This window comes from Lotus japonicus, chromosome 2 (assembly GCF_012489685.1).
Source record: "Lotus japonicus ecotype B-129 chromosome 2, LjGifu_v1.2".
In the NCBI taxonomy this organism is placed as follows: Eukaryota; Viridiplantae; Streptophyta; class Magnoliopsida; order Fabales; family Fabaceae; genus Lotus; species Lotus japonicus.
Window position 1 is genome coordinate 71624201 of NC_080042.1, and position 16354 is coordinate 71640554.

Sequence of the window (16354 nt, forward strand, 5' to 3'; positions counted from 1 at the left end):
TGAAAAGGTAATATTAAAGAAAACCCACATAAATGTAAACTAAAGCATAGTAATATGTTTGTTTTTCTTTCACCGCATTAGTCCTTCATTCTCTAGTTGTGTTGGATGTTCCTTCATTGGTGGTCTTGGCGGCTCATGTAAATAACACCCTGCATACATTATTAAGAGCACAAGTCCACAAATTGCCCCTATGACATTGCCAATCAAGGTATAAATGTATGGGTGAAATAAGTGCAAAACTATCCGAGTAGAATCCATTTACCCTTTTTGAAAATGGACCGTTTGATCAACAATGTGTAACACAACTGGTAGATAGTTGGACTCTTTAATCATTTAGTCCAGAGTTCGATTTCGAGGCGGTGCGTATGGAGAAGCATTTGTTTGGAGAGCTAGGAGGTCATTATCCTTAGGTTCACATTTACACTATAGGGGTTGGAGTTCCCATATACTTCCATGTCTTATTTTCTCTGTTTTATAAAAAACTTAATAGTAGACTATTTTAGTATTTTTATCAGCAAAGAAAAATTATTAAATGTGAGCATGCTATAGTTAGCTGTTCCAGAGAAGGTGAGAACTTTCATCTGGTTGGCCCTTCATAACTCCATTCAGGTTAACGCGCATCGCTTCCGCTGCAAGATGGCGGTGGCTCCTTCTTGTCCTCGTTGTTCAGCCCCGGAGGAGGATATCTTACACTGTCTCAGAGATTGCCCTCACTCCCAAGAAATTTGGCTAAGGCTTGGGGCATTGGCGTGGACTAATTTTGGTGTTGGAGATCATGGCAATTGGATCAGCAGCCAAGCTCGAAGCAGGAATAGCGTGAAGTTCTTGGCTGGTGTGTGGGGAGTGTGGAAATGGAGGAATAACATGGTTTTCGAGGATTCACCTTGGTCGGTTGATGAAGCTTGGCGTAAGCTTTGTCATGAGCACGATGAGTTCATTACTTTTTCAGATGGGGATGCAGGGGATCCTGGGTCTTGGCTGAGTTCCAGGTGGCAACCGCCGAGGCAAGGGACTGTTAAGCTGAACGTGGATGGGAGTTTTTGGGAGCAGGATCGCTGTATGGGGGCGGGTGGCTTGATTCGGGATGATCAAGGCAAATGGCTGTGCGGTTTTTATGCTCACCGAAGAGGGGGAATGCGTTAATTGCAGAAGCTACTGCGCTGTTGATAGGCCTGAAGCTGGTGTGGGATCGGGGTCATCGTCATGTCATGGTGGAGGTGGACTGTGGGGAGCTGCTGCATGCGATGGAGGATGAAGAGAGCTGTCGTTTTTTGCCCATCCTGAATGTCATCCGTACCTTCAAGACCCGGGATTGGAGCTTGAGCATTCATGTAGCCCGTCGAGAATGCAATGCGCCGGCGGATTCCCTCGCCAAGACAGGAGTTCGGTCAGCTTTGGTGGACGTTTGCTTCTTGGAAGACCCTCCTCCAGATGTTGAAACGCTAGTCCTTATGGACTCTTTGTTTGTTCGTTAGTTTTTGTAGCTCTGTTAGTTTTCAGATGAAGCAAAAAAAAATGCTAAAGTTAATTCAACCCACATATAAAAAGACCCCACAGATCCCATTAAAATGTTTCACTACTGATAAGAACTAACATCATAAATAAATACCACCATAATTTCTTTTATCTTTGACAGATCTATCACTCATCATAACAAATGTTTTTTTAAGATTTAAACTGGATCTAACTTGCTTACTATTGTACTATCATAACACCTGGTTAATAACACTACTACACTTTGAAGAAAGCCAAGAGCGGGATGAACTCTAATGAGGTCCACAACGTCCTTAGAAGATTGATTCTTAAATACCACCCAATTTCTTTACCTTGCAATCAATTAGAAATTAATAGGCTAAAAAACACTTTTGGCCCCTGATATTTCAAGTTTGTGCAAATTCTGCCCCTACTCTATTTTTGTCGATGTTTCTACCCCTCATGTTTTCAAATAGTGCATCGTCTACCCCTCCATCAGTCAAACGTTAAAAAACTAACGGAATGAGCTGATGTGACTTTTTTTTATATATTTTTTGGAACTGCCACGTGGAAATTACAAGTGAAATTGGAAAAAAGAGGCAAGGGAGATTCAAACTCAAGACCTGTAAGTAGCAAAACATGCATTTAACCAGTTCAATTACATGCATAATTGATATAAACATCAAGTAAATTTAATTTATATCATTTCCTTGATCATCATCAACTTCATATACTCTTCTTCATCTCTCCAATCCACTCAGGAACCTCTCCTGAGAAAGCCTGACTGACGGAGGGGTATACAGTGCACTGTTTGAAAACGTCAGGGGTAGAAACATCGACAAAAATAGAGTAGGGGCATAATTTGCACAAACTTAAAACATCAGGGGCAAAAAATGTTTTTTAGCCAAATTAATACTAGCATTACTGAGTTTGTGTGTGTATGTTTTTACTTCGATCACATTAGATGCTCTCCAATCATAGTGGGGATAAGAGGAAACAATGCAAGTGTACAAATTGGACGCAAATATCAAGACTCCATGTCCATAATTGCGATCTCTGCAACCCATCTGAAAGCTGTTTCCTCTTCATAAAGTTGACTTGAAAAAAGAGCAAGAAAAATATGAGTTTGCTATAGTACTGTGAGTCGGTGACAGCCATGGTTTGGTCCTTTTGGTCATCCTATGAGCTGTGTCCAGATCATGTTTAGGGTCTCCTCCCTCACTAGCAATTCAAATCAAAGTTTTCATCTGATATTTTAACGTATTCTGATGTAATTTAGTAGACATGCTATATGTTACCAAGAAAATTACAATAATGTAAGACCATATACAATGGATGGTTGAAACCATTGTTTAAGTATGTTGAATTTGTTGAAATGGTTTAATGGTTGTTGAAGTTTGTTGAAAGGGGGGAGAGAGAAAAAATTTGTTGAAGATTTTCAACAAGTTTAAAGAGCATGCGGTGTGCCACGTGGCGCGAGGCCAATGGCCACCGCAGGCGCGTGTGCCACACGCGCAGACAAGGCGCGTGACGCGCCTTGTCTGCAGGAAAGAGAAATTTTTTTTTTTGCTCCTGACACGTGGCTCGTTCTGATTGGTTGCTCCAGATTTCGTTTTTCCTTATCTTTTAAACTCGATTATTTCATCAAAAAAAATATTTTCTGAAAAAAAAAATTATACCAAAATTCATGATTTTTTTCCTCTATAAATAGAGACTTGGTTCGTTTGATTTGGACACAGAAAAAAAAACCAAGTTTTTTCACTCTCTTTATCTCTCTCACTATCTTATTTATCTATATATATTAGTATTTGTATTGAAATGGATCCCAACAATCACCATTTCAACACCCAGAATTATAGTCTATATTTAAAAAAAAATTGTTAAGTGTTTATTGTTTTAATTTAATTTAAATCGATAATTGTAATTTTATGTAATTATAAAAACAAAAATATAAAATTAAATAAAAATGTGAAATAAAAAAGTGGTGGGGTAGGGTGAGTGGTGGGGTAGGGTGTTGAGAGTTAAGTAAAACCATTGGAGTGAGTAATTGTTGAGAGTTTGTTGAATTAGAGAGAGAAGATGATGTGGAGTGTTGGGAAGAGAAAAAGTGGGGTAGAAAATGGTTAAACAAAACATTTTTTGTTTAACCATTGTATATGGTCTAAGAGTAGTGTTAGCTGGTGCAGTAAACTACGTGCATTCACATTTCGCTAATGAGAGCAAATTATAACAAGATTGGATATCATATATTCAATCTAAATTTTAAGATGTTAGACGAATGAGTTCTTTCACTAAAAAATTGCTCAGTATTCTTTTTATCTAATGTGAGCTTCTTACAACAATCTTTTTCTCAAGTATATAAGTCACCAAATTGTTAGTAAATCTTTCAACACCACTATTTGGCCAAAAGATATACTTAAAACTACAGACGATTTTTTACATTATGTTAAAGAGCAAACCACAAGTGAATTAAACATTATGACCCAGTTTGGAAGAGCTTATTTAAGCTTATCTGACAGCATAAACTCTTATCCCAGTGTTTGAGAGAGCTTATGCAAACAGCTTATGCTTATTTTCATAAGCTATTCAGGACAGTTTATGAAAAACAGCTTATGCTTATATACAGCTTATTTATAATTTATTTTAATAAATTTTTAAAAATAGCTTATGAATAAGCGCTTATGTCATAAGCGCTTAATTAAGCTGTTTTTCCAAACGGGGCCTATATCTATCACCTAAAAGCTTAAGACATTGAGTGTATGAGTCATATCACTCATAAACTGATTAACACACTTGATATCAAAACATTACTTTTGAACACCAACCTTTCCCATCCTTGCTTTCATATTTTAGCTTAGAAACAAGTGAGATCCCACCTTTCAATGTCAATTAAAAATGCTTTTGACTTAAACCAAACATTTTGGAAGAGCTCATGGCAGAGAGAACCACCACTTTTTATGTTTTATAATTTGCATAGTAACTTTTGATATTTTGCTTTTAGTATAATTTGGTTACTTTGAGAAATTGTAAGGGCTGCGCCTACCGTGTGTCAGTTTCAAACTGACACACGGTGCTTCAGTTTTCCTATATGAGTGATAAGACAAAATTAACCTTCATTGCTCAAATTTTTCCATCTTTCTCCTTCCACCATCATCAACACTCACTCTTCTAACCTTCAAGTTTTCCAGATCTGCAGATTAATTGGAACTGAATAATGGGTATGACATTTTTTTTTTTTTGGAAGGAGAAATTTATTAATAAAGAAGGGAACCAAGAGCAGTAGAACCGACTCAAGGACCAGGAACAACAGAAACTAGCCAAGGATCCCCACATAGACAGCATCACGAGGCCAAAAAGAAAAGGAACAAAAACCAGAAGATGAGAAAATGTAGCAGAAAGCAAGAGACAGAAAATTAGAGAATAATGGGTATGACATTTACCAACTCTCACTCTTCTAATCTTCAACTTCAACCTTTCTCTTCCAACCCTATCTTCTTCTTCATCTTCTGTCCCAAAGCTCTTCACTTTCTCCATCCCCATTTCCAATTAACCAGATTCATCAAAACTGGGTTTGTGTCTATTCTTCTGGGTTTTGCTGGGTCTCTAACTGCAGTTCATCCAGCCACTGCGTTGTACAGCCACAACCCCAACGCACCGCACATCCGCCAGCGGTTGTACAGCAACACCAGCGGCGTTCTCAGCACAATCGGTACTCCGACCACTGTAGAACCATGGAGATGGCTTACCTGATGGCTTTGAAGCATTTCTGGGCAGCAAAACACCAAAGATCTCCACCACGGTTCCTAGATCTGGGCAAACTTCCACATACCTGCAACTGGAGTTTCCAGCCAACTCCGGCGTCGTTTTAAAGCGAGACCACCACCATTAGACTTCTCGTCTTGAGAGCTTTCAGATCCTGTAGTTAGCTCGTTGAAGTGAAGCTTGGGTGCGCGGCGGACAAAGAAGCGACACGGCGGAGATGGTGCGGTGGTGGATGAATCCGACCAATGGGGGTGGGTTGGGGAAGAAGAAGGGTATTTTTGTAAATTAAGATATAATTAACAAATGAATTGTTTTAATGCTAATTTATCTGAACCGTTAAAATTTAAAAATATCAGATCTAATGGTGCATATGAAACTGAAGCACCGTATGTCAGTTTGAGACTGACACACGGTAGGTGAAACCTTCAGTTTAAACTAGTATGAGTTTAATGAATATAACAAATTTGTAATTGCATTATTGTTTTCAAGATTTGAAAAGAATTTAAAACATACATGCTCACAAGTTAAGACGGGTAGCTTTGAACTATAAGTAATTTTAGAGCATTTAAGCATGTTGTCAAACATATTATAAGTAAATATCTGTTTTAAATTGAACTCAACTAAACGTCAATGAAAATTTTGGGTTCATTACACGCCTTACAAACTTAGTTAATGTTTTAAACTAAATTGAACCAAATGACCAATACCACTTGCCTTTGCCTATATGACTATATCCTAATGGTGCCATTCTGCTTTGACTATAGTGTTTGTCAAACCGAGGTGTCCTCAGAAGATATGTTATGAATTCTGACATATTCATCTAAAGCATTACTTGCTATGTTTAAAATTCCCAAAGACAGGCCTTGTGTTCAGTAGCGTAGATTAGTGGCAAGTGGCAACTCACCTCACACACTCTCACAACAAGAGCCTAGATATGCTAATTTACTATGCACAATGTTAGAGGCACGTGGGTTGGAAGCTGTATCAGTCAGTTTAGGAGACAGTACTGAGGCATTATTTCACACCAGCTACCAACCACCGCTAACTTTTTCTTATCTCTCCCCCAACCTTGACCTCTATATAACACAACATCTAGCTAGTAATTGGTTCAATCAGCACTCACTAGAGAACCAATCACTTTTTCTCCTTCCTGAAATGGCTTTCAAAGCCATTCTTCTTCTGAGCATTTTTCTTGTGGTCTCCACTAAGGTATAACATAGTTTCATTCTGATGAGGAAATTACTTTCTTGTTCCAAGTGTTTTAGCTTCAATATCCTATAACTTTGTTTTTAATATTTTTATGTGCAGGTTTTTTCCCATGATGAAGATCTCAAGATAGTGGTATGTTTGATTAACTTTTGGTATCTAAACATCCTCATAGATAAACTTCATTTCATAAATTATTATCACTATCTGTATGATTTGTTTATCTTTTTCTTTTATTATTAAGAGTGATCTAATGTAGCTTATTTTTCACTTTATCTTTTTAAAATAGGTTATTGCTGTTCTTTTATTAAAATACAAATAAACAACTCTGGTTTTCTAGTCCTGTTAATACTCCATAGTCCACTCAGTTAGCACACATTTAATTAATTGTTTGTTGCTTTGCATTGAATAGAAATTGATTTCCCCCACCTTCACTCCTCTGTTTTTCATTTTTGTCATAATCTTTTCCCTCATATTTCCCACTTTTGATAACAAGGAGAATCTCTCACTTAACATAGATATGGAAAGATATGTCATATGTTAAATCCATACACAGACAAATATAAAAGCAGTGTATTAGACTTTAAAAGTTATCAATTTTTCCATGCTAAAGGGCTAGAAATCTTGTATTTGGTACAGGTGAACTATGCAATTCCTTCAGTTCCTGCTCCTCCCTCACCAGTAAAACCACCAACTCCTTCAACTCCAGCAGTGACAGTTCCCACTCCACCTCTAGTGAAGGCACCAACTCCACCACCACAACCACCCGTGAAGGCACCTTCTCCTCCCATAGTGAAATCACCACCTTACTTTCCACCACCAGTGAAGGCACCTTCTCCCCCCATAGTGAAATCACCACCAGTGAAGGCACCAACTCCTCCCATAGTGAAATCACCTCCTTCCTATCCACCACCAGTGAAGGCACCTTCTCCTCCCATAGTGAAATCACCACCAGTGAAGGCACCAACTCCTCCCATAGTGAAATCACCTCCTTACTATCCACCACCAGTGAAGGCACCAACTCCTCCCCAAGTGAAAACACCTCCTCCTCATCCTCCTGTAGTGAAGCCCCCTGTTGCTCCAATTCCATCAACTCCCATAGTCAAATCAATGAAGGGTAAGTGAGTTACTAAATCATGTCTATGAAAACTCTCTTCTTCAATCTCTGTTGTAATTCATTGACCAAAAGAAAAAAAAAAATCTCTGTTGTAATTAATAATGATTCACATTTTTTTTTTGTATAATTTGTGCATAATGTTTATAAAGCAAACTTACACTCAATAATATCCCACAAAATTTAGTGTTTTTTTTCTCGAGCACAACGGCCTCGGAGGATCCATATAGCCGATTTCACTAAGATAAGAATTTTGTTGCTATACATAATGTTCAGGATTGATTCTTGATTAATTCTTAATGTTTGCTTAATTTTAAGTGTTACTAGAATCTGATGAGCTAATTGACACTCTTGATTTTATTTTTATGGGCAGATTGCATTCCACTATGTAATTATAGGTGCCAATTACACTCAAGGAAGAATATGTGCACTAGAGCATGCATGACATGCTGTGACCGCTGCAAATGTGTCCCTCCAGGAACATATGGTAACCGGGAAAAATGTGGCAAGTGCTACACTGATATGTTAACTCATGGCAATAAGTACAAGTGCCCATAGATCCTAGATGCTATCTAATACCTATGCTTTTGTAATAGTAGTAATTGTATTTGAATTATTATGCGGTTTAAAGTTCTATAGTATATTTATTGCAGAGTGATCAGCATTAAATTATGCAAGTTACTATGGTGTTAATCAATTACTAGTACAAAGCAGATTGTAGGGTCTATGGGATACATATATACAATGTGGTCCTAGAAGGAGTTCAGTTCATGCTCTTATGATCAATACATGGAAATATTTGCTTTCGAAATTCAGATGAACATGATATCGATAAATTTGATTCCTTTTTGGGCACATCTTTTTGAGATCTTATGAGGTGGGTGAGATAAATATCCTTGCTGTGTCCTTTTGTTGACATGGATTGAAGTATGGGGTCGCATTTTAAACCATGCCATCTACCTATGTCAGAATCCCTTTAATGAAGTGTACCAAAAATTAAATAAAGCATGTCTTAATTCAAGGCACTAACAATGCTGCCAGCTGATAACTATCCTTGCAAGTTGCAAATGAGAGTAGTTATTAGTTGTTACTCCCTATGCATTTACTTATTTAGCCTATCTTAAGTGAATTGGATCTTCTAGGTTGACCTCTGCATCGGCAAAATGGTAAATATATATAAAAGTTTTAGACTAATTTGACTTTTTATAAATCAATCTAAACTATTAGTATAAGAATTTGCTTCATGACATTTTGGTTAGGTTTGAGTTGTTCTTGATTTGTTGTATAGTTTACTCATACAAGAGAATTAGTCTCGCATAGCAATTTTTTCATGAATTAAAGTTGTGTTTTAAAAAAAAAAAACTTCATGAAGTAAATATAACTGCAGAGTATCGTGTTGATAGTTTGCAATTTTCCATATTAAACTTTTCCAGACCTCGAGCCATTTGAGACAAACCTAATTATCTACATGGATATATCTTAAATCCCAAGACAAAGGAGGCTACAGATTATTCATATTAATGGAAGTGGGCAAGGCTTTCTTGATCTCTACAAGTAACCCATGCTATTGTTGGCAAGTAATATCATCCACGTAGAAAATAAGCCTCACATATCTTATGATGTATATTTTTTTCAAAGCTCATGGAAGTAACAACTTCATATATGGAGAAAATAAACAACTTCATATATAATATGTATCATTGGCTTGAAGCTTGCTTTAATTCATAGATGAATTTCTATAATTTGCATGCTAAGTTACACTTTTCATTCTCTACAAATCTTTCACATTGTTGTATGTAGACTAGTTCAAAGAGATCACCATTTAAGACAAAGTGTCTTTTCATACATATTCATTTAATGAAGTTTCAAATCATAATGAGCTACAAGAGTCCTTGTGATTCTAAAAGATTTTTTTGATGATACATGAAACAATGTTTCTATACAATTAATATCTTTCTTTTCTAAATTATTTTACCACTAATTTTGCTTTAAAGCGATCTACATTTCCTTTAGAATCATTCTTAATTTTAAACACCTACTTGCATCCTCAAAGCATAACTTAAGTTGTACCTTGTAAGAGCTGAGATGACATATGGATTGGAGAGAGGAAGGTCTAGAGATTAATTTTTGGAGGAAAAATTTGACCGATAAAAAAATCTCCTTACATCCAATAAGTTTAAAATTATCAGGAAGTACCTCCCTATAATTTCCTGAATCTAGTATGCAATATATGTTAAAATTATTTTCTCTTAGGAAAGTATACTAACCATTAGGAATAGCTGTTCTTCGTCCCTTTTGAAAACGTTTGAGAGGTATAATCTCAACATATTGTTTAGGAGCTAGTGGGGGTGGGGTCATTTAAGGCATACTCCTCAAGTGTTAGGTACTTAGGTCATCTATTGGATCCTCTGCCTTTCAAAAATAAAATGGATTCTCTACCTTCTCTTGTATAATTGGTATTGGCACCAAAACTCACTCCACAAGAGTTTGGCTCATTATTTTGATGATCAATCAAATCATTAAATCCATTTTCAAGAAACTTTGCATTAATGGACTCAACAATCGTAGTTCCTCCAGTAGGACAATAAAATCTATAGCCTTTAGCATTTGTGGGGTAGCAATGAAATATCATATAGTAGTTATAAGGTTCAATTTTGATGCATTTGGGTTATATAGACTTTTACCTCCACATAAAGATGACTTCCTTTAAATTTTAGAATCAACTTCCTAATATGCCCTCTAATGTTATGCTAATCTCGTTATTTCTAGATTAAATTGAGTTTCTTCATGTCACTTGAACTATACTTTCAGTGTTTTTTTTTTCTTGCTATACTATCACCCTTAACTTTACTTAAACCACCGAATTGTTGTTAACTTGTTATTAGCACTTTTTTTTGGTACACGGGAAAACAAGACACAACAATTAAGCTAGTTCATCCTCACACAAGGGTGCAAGAATATTAGAGGAAGGAAGCGTCCAAACGCGACTAGAAGAACCATTACGTAAAGTTTGGCGGGCCAAGAAATCTGCAGCATTATTTGACTATGGGGATAAGCCCTACGGTCACACTCCAATCCCACGTAAGCAACTCTGTGATTCTATAGATTGTTTCCTTCTCCCAGAAGTTAGCCCTTAACATTGTCTTTTTTGTCAGTTTATGGTATAGAAAAAGGTTGACGCGTCTGTTGACTTCGTTCCTTCTTGGCAATGGTTTCCATATTTTCCTCTCACTTTCAGTGTGAATTTCCTATGGCTGTGTCACAGAGACTTTTCATTCACTATGTCTATTTATCAACGCCTTGACATTTTATCTTCCTTAACCTTTATCCTCATCAATTGTCCCCAACTCACTGCAACACAATCTCAAGCTTCCACTTCATGCTGTTTTCTATTCACAAAGCAAGCACACCATGAACCAATCTCAACTGTATGTGATCAATGAAGCGATCTTCCTCATCTCTTTCTTATTTTACTGATTCATTTATTTGCTTTGTTGGGTTTTGGTTTGTAGCTGAAGAACAATATAGGCTTAATTCAACTTTTTGTCTCTCATCAATCATAATTGTTCAATTTTGGTCCCACTATTTTAATACACAAAATTTGCATCTCTCATGTTTGTGCCGTCAACAATTTTAGTCCACCCGCTAAATTATGGAAGGAAGCAAGTGACATGACATTAATGAAACAATGGCATCTAGCTGCACAAACTTGGGATGCAAATTGCTCATTTTAAAATAGTGAGATCAAAATCGCACAATCATGATAGATCATGGAGGAAAAGTGGAAGTAGACCAACAATATAAGAGTGATAATATATCAACATACAATTTTTGCCATGCATACAATTGACACACACCTTTCGGGCGGTTGTTAGCTGTCGCAAACATTAGTAGCTCTTAAAGCCCGCGACTAAGCTGTATGTCTAAAGAATGTCGGCTAAAAGTGAATGTACGAGCATCATTTCCCTTTTCAAAAAAAAAAGCATCATTTCCGAAAATAAAATAACATGAGATGTTGATTCTTATGATATTATGATGCTGGATTTTGTTGTGGTTGCAGATTCAGCAGTGGAGTCTCGCTTGCACCTTTTGTGACAACCTCTAGTCTTCTTTCAAGATCATGGGGTGTTATCTCCTCTCGTCATGCAGGCATTGTTTCAAACGTGGGAGTGGGACTATCATGGAAAGTTTACAAAGAACCGGATACGGATGTGACCATTGTAGCGTTTGAGGCCACCCCAGAATATTCTTCCAATCTTCAACCTGATTTGGTTTCATCTTCTGAGCTTAAGGAGAATAATTTCCTTCACTTTGACTTTCTGTGTACCAAGAAATATCCACTTTTCTATGTTAACAAAACTGCAGTTTCACTGTTCTATGAAAATCGTCAGAGGCTTGATCAATTGAAGTCCGAGGTATATCTCACCCTTTCCCTTGTCATTGTTCTGAGCTTCCTCTGGTTTTTATTTGGAAAAATAGCTAGCTGAAAATTCCTTCACTTAATTGGGCATTTGAGGGGGGGGAGGTTGTCAAATGTTTCTGCAATTATGCTAAGCATAACTAATTAAGGTAGCTATTAGATTGTGTGTGGATGAATCATGAATGTGTTAATACCACCCACCCTACACAAATTCATAAGTAATTCTAGTGGTGCAGAAATGAGGTGTAAATTTTTGTTTCTTTAGTTTTGCTATTTATAGCACTGCCCCTGGTACAATTATATTATCTATCATGCAAATCTAGCTCTCTATCTTATAATCAATGAGCATGACAAAGAGTGACTAGTCAGATTGATAGTTAGGCATGGATTAGTCATGTTAATTTAGTTTATAAAACTATTCAATGAACTGGTAATGGAATGAAAATTGACTTTCCACATTACATATGAAAAGGGACTTAGAAGTGATTTGCAATGTTTCTACTTTCTACTTGACAGCACTTTTCTTCACTCAATTCTATAACCACTCAGTACTCCTCTCAAGTTCTTGAGAAGAGATTTTAAGAGATTACTACCTGCAAACTTCATGGAGTTTGGGACAAAAGTTAGGGTGAACTTTGTCCTGAGAAAATGGATCTTATACATGATTCTCAGCATATATTGTTCTTCTTTTTTTAACCTAATGAGTTGAAAATGATAATGCAGATCAATAGCTCCCCTAAATTGATTGTTACTGGACTTGCTCTCGGAGGAACAATTGCTTCTCTCTTCACTTTATCACTGTTAGATCGCATTGGTTCTGGAAACAAACGCCCTCTCTGCATCACCTTTGGTTCTCCCCTTGTTGGTGATAAAAAATTCCAAGAAGCCATATCACGTAGTTCTACATGGAATTCTTGCTTTCTACATGTTGTCTCTTACAAGGACCCACTTCCTAGGCGGTTTATCACAAACCACACTGCTCCAGCTGCTGCATTAAGTCCTCACACCACCAGTGCTTATACGCCTTTCGGGACATTTCTCTTGTGTTCTGATGCATATCCAACATGTTTTGAGAACCCTGACTCTATTTTGGCACTTCTTGAGGGAGCAATCCATGATCAGTGTCAAGTTTTTCAGTCTATATATTATGGATTTATAGTAGAAAATCTCCGCCGTAAGGCCATTTGCAGCGACTTAACAGCTCGGGCTGAAGACTTGACACATTCTAATTCAATGCAAGCAAGCATTAATTTGCAGTTGTTGGCACTAGGATTGAAACCACTTATGCAGGTAGGTGAATATCTCTTAAGTCCTTAAAGAACTTGCATTCTATGTGAACCTTATTGGACTTATTATGTTCAATTAGGCTACCATTTGGTAAAACCAAACTTTTTCTGACCTCTTTCTAAAATTGATTTGGCAGCAACAACAAGAACAGGCTATTGACATCAAAACTTTGCCAATAAAGATGGAAACACTGGAAAAAATCTTTATCCAAAAGAGGAAAACATTTGATCCATCCTGGAAATTGAATCGGGTGAAGATAGACATGGCCAAACTTGAATGGTACAAGAAGTCTTCTAAAAATCAAGATACAGGATACTATGACAGCTACAAAAAGATGTGCTTTACAAGTGACCAAGATGTTATTAAGTTCCATAAAAACCTCACGAACTACTGGGAAGAGATGGTTGAAGAGGCAGAGATGAAGCCTCAGAAAGAAGGCGCAGCTTTTCGTACCCGTTGGCTCTTTGCCGGGACTAATTACAGGAGAATGGTTGAACCCTTAGACATTGCTCAATACTATAGAGAAGGGGGTGAAGACTACATGACTGAAGCAAGGCCTAAACATTATAAGCAGTTGGAGGATTGGCTGAAAGAAGGGACAACAGGAACAAACGATTCAAACAGTGTAAACAGACAGAATGTTGCATCAATTTTAACCATTGATTCTTGCTTCTGGGCACATGTTGAAGAGGCTCTCATTTCATGCAAATGGTTGAAGCCTGAAGGATGTACAATCTAGTGTCACTGAGAAGGAAGATGCAACTAGGAAATTGCTTGAATTTGAGGAGTATGTTTATGTGGGGTTAACAAAGTATGCAGTGTCACCAGAGATTTTCCTGAAGGAAAGCAGCTACATGACATGGTGGAATCAGTATAAGTCAATTAAGGGAGTTTCATATGGTTCTGCACTTGCACGCTTCATGAGCAATGCTTACAATTATAATGTGCAATATGTTGAAGGAGCTTACAATTTCGACTGAATTATGGAGAAATCAGCATGTTGAATATATAGCCACTGTCCATTGTCCATGTGGTTTAGCAATGTACAATAAATCAGGAAGTGTGATACTGGATGGAAGATCTTCATTTGTTTTTACCTAGCAAGTGTGATACTGGACGCTCCTCCTTGTTTGTAATTTAAGTGTGAGTAACGTAGGCAGCACACACACATATATTAGGTGAGACTTGAGAGGCTGGTCTCACCTAGATACCTTTTTGTGGATCTTTGCCCTTTTCAAGGGTTGTAGATGTTGTCATATGTGGGACATTGTTAAGATTTATTTATATGTTTTAGAATTAATGTCAGGGACCAAGACTTTGTCAATTGAGAGTGTCATGTTTTAGTTGCTTAGTGGATAGTTAATTGTTAAGGATTTTTCTAGATAGTATTGTGTTATCTGCTGTTATGCCTATTTAAAAGGCCCATCTTTGTTTTTCAAGTTGTAACAAAAAAAAATGCCCAATCTTTATGAATAATAACTATCTCAGTTCAGTTTCAATATGTTACTAACAGTGGTATTTAGAGCCCCTGAAAAAGGGAAGAAGATAGAGAGATTGAAATGCAAGAGTGAAAGATGTCTTCACCATTTTTTAGTAGCAGAAGCAGAAGTCTTCATTCTCTTAAAAACAGACATAAAAGCTCCAGGCTGAGATAATGGCCTTTGAGAGTTTTGTGCAACCTACCGATCCCACAATTTGGTGGTCATTAAGACCATTGGAGCATGCTGATGGAAAATATCTTAGGGCTCGTTTGGTGGTCAGGATAAGATATGATAGGATATGATATGTGAGCAGGATAGCAACATGATATGATAAGAGTAGGATAGACTCTTATCCTATCCTGTGTTTGAGGTGCAAATGATAAGGACAGAATATGATAAGGAAAAATGTTATATTTGAATAAAAATATATATTTAAAAATTTAAATTTAAATTTTACATTTTCATGAATGGGTCTAAATTTTAAAATAACTAAAATTAATTTAAATTTTATTAATTAGCTTATTTTATTGTTTTGAAGATAGTCTATATTTTAAATAAAATTATGCTACTAACCAATTGGTTTTCACTTAGTTGTGACATATGATAATTAACAATAAAAGTTAACTAAATTAAGAATATTATTATTTAAAAAGTACTTTATATTTAAATTATAAATTATTATATAAGTAGATAAATAGTTTTGAATAATAGGAGATGAAAATAGAAAATTAGTCCATTACTATTAAAAAATAATATTTGTAATCAATTGGTTTTCACTTACTTGTGATAGAGGTAAATAATAAAAATTAACAAAATAAAAAATATTATTACATCAAAAATACTTTATATTTAAATTATTATTAATTTTTAAATAATAGGAGATAAAAAAATATTTAATTAGTCTATTACTACTAATACATCAATATTTATAGTCTATTTTACTATTTATGAATAATAATTTTATTTATTTTTATTTTATTTAAATTAATATTTTTATATTTATTAATGAATATAATTTTAAAGTATGTTAATATTAAAATAATTCAATTTGGAGTTAGGATACTGATAGAAAATATATAACTGATATCCTATCCTGTTCTATCCTAACTCCCCCCTCAGGATAACTTTTACACATGATGGACAGGATAGGATAGGAGACAGGATAGCGTTATCATATGCTGCTGGTGCAACAAACAACAGATAACAACAGGATATGATTATTATCCTGTCATATCCTATCCTGTCCTGGCCACCAAACGGGCCCTTAAGGTCCAAGGAGCATTGACAGGTGGTTGAAGATGGTGTAGAAATACCAGAAGTAGGCATCGCTCTTAATGATGCACAACATTGAGAGCTTGATGGAGTTGAAAGACTTGAGAGCTAAAAATTACTTGTTTCAAGTTATTGAGCTATATATCTTGGAAATCATTCTTTGCAAAGAGACTTCCAAAGATATTTGGGATTTGTTGGGAATTGGCTCATTAGGAAAATTTGGGGCCCACAGATTTTATTTTGAGGCCAAATATTCAGTTTATTAGGATTTGATTTAATGGGGAATACAATCCCAGAAATCAAGATTCAAGAGCTGAGCAGTTGATCTTCACGAGGGTT

At 36.2% G+C, this 16354-nt stretch overlaps 1 protein-coding gene, 1 long non-coding RNA gene and 1 pseudogene across 2 annotated transcripts; 2 read left to right on the forward strand and 1 right to left on the reverse strand.

The window, feature by feature from the left end:
• Positions 1–6221: 6221 nt before the first annotated feature.
• On the forward strand, positions 6222–8399 carry LOC130739270 (gibberellin-regulated protein 14). Its single transcript, XM_057591522.1, has 4 exons — positions 6222–6444; positions 6544–6576; positions 7081–7558; positions 7929–8399. The coding sequence occupies exons 1-4, from the start codon at positions 6391–6393 to the stop codon at positions 8111–8113; spliced, it is 750 nt and encodes a 249-aa protein (XP_057447505.1). The 5' UTR covers positions 6222–6390; the 3' UTR covers positions 8114–8399.
• LOC130739271 (uncharacterized) lies at positions 7309–7756 on the reverse strand. Its single transcript, XR_009019820.1, has 2 exons — positions 7484–7756; positions 7309–7429 (listed from the first exon to the last, which is right to left on the reverse strand). It is a non-coding gene; the product is annotated as an uncharacterized LOC130739271 (long non-coding RNA).
• Positions 8400–10764: 2365 nt separating the features above from the next.
• Positions 10765–14643, forward strand: LOC130739272 (senescence-associated carboxylesterase 101-like; annotated as a pseudogene).
• The last annotated feature ends 1711 nt before the right edge of the window (positions 14644–16354 follow it).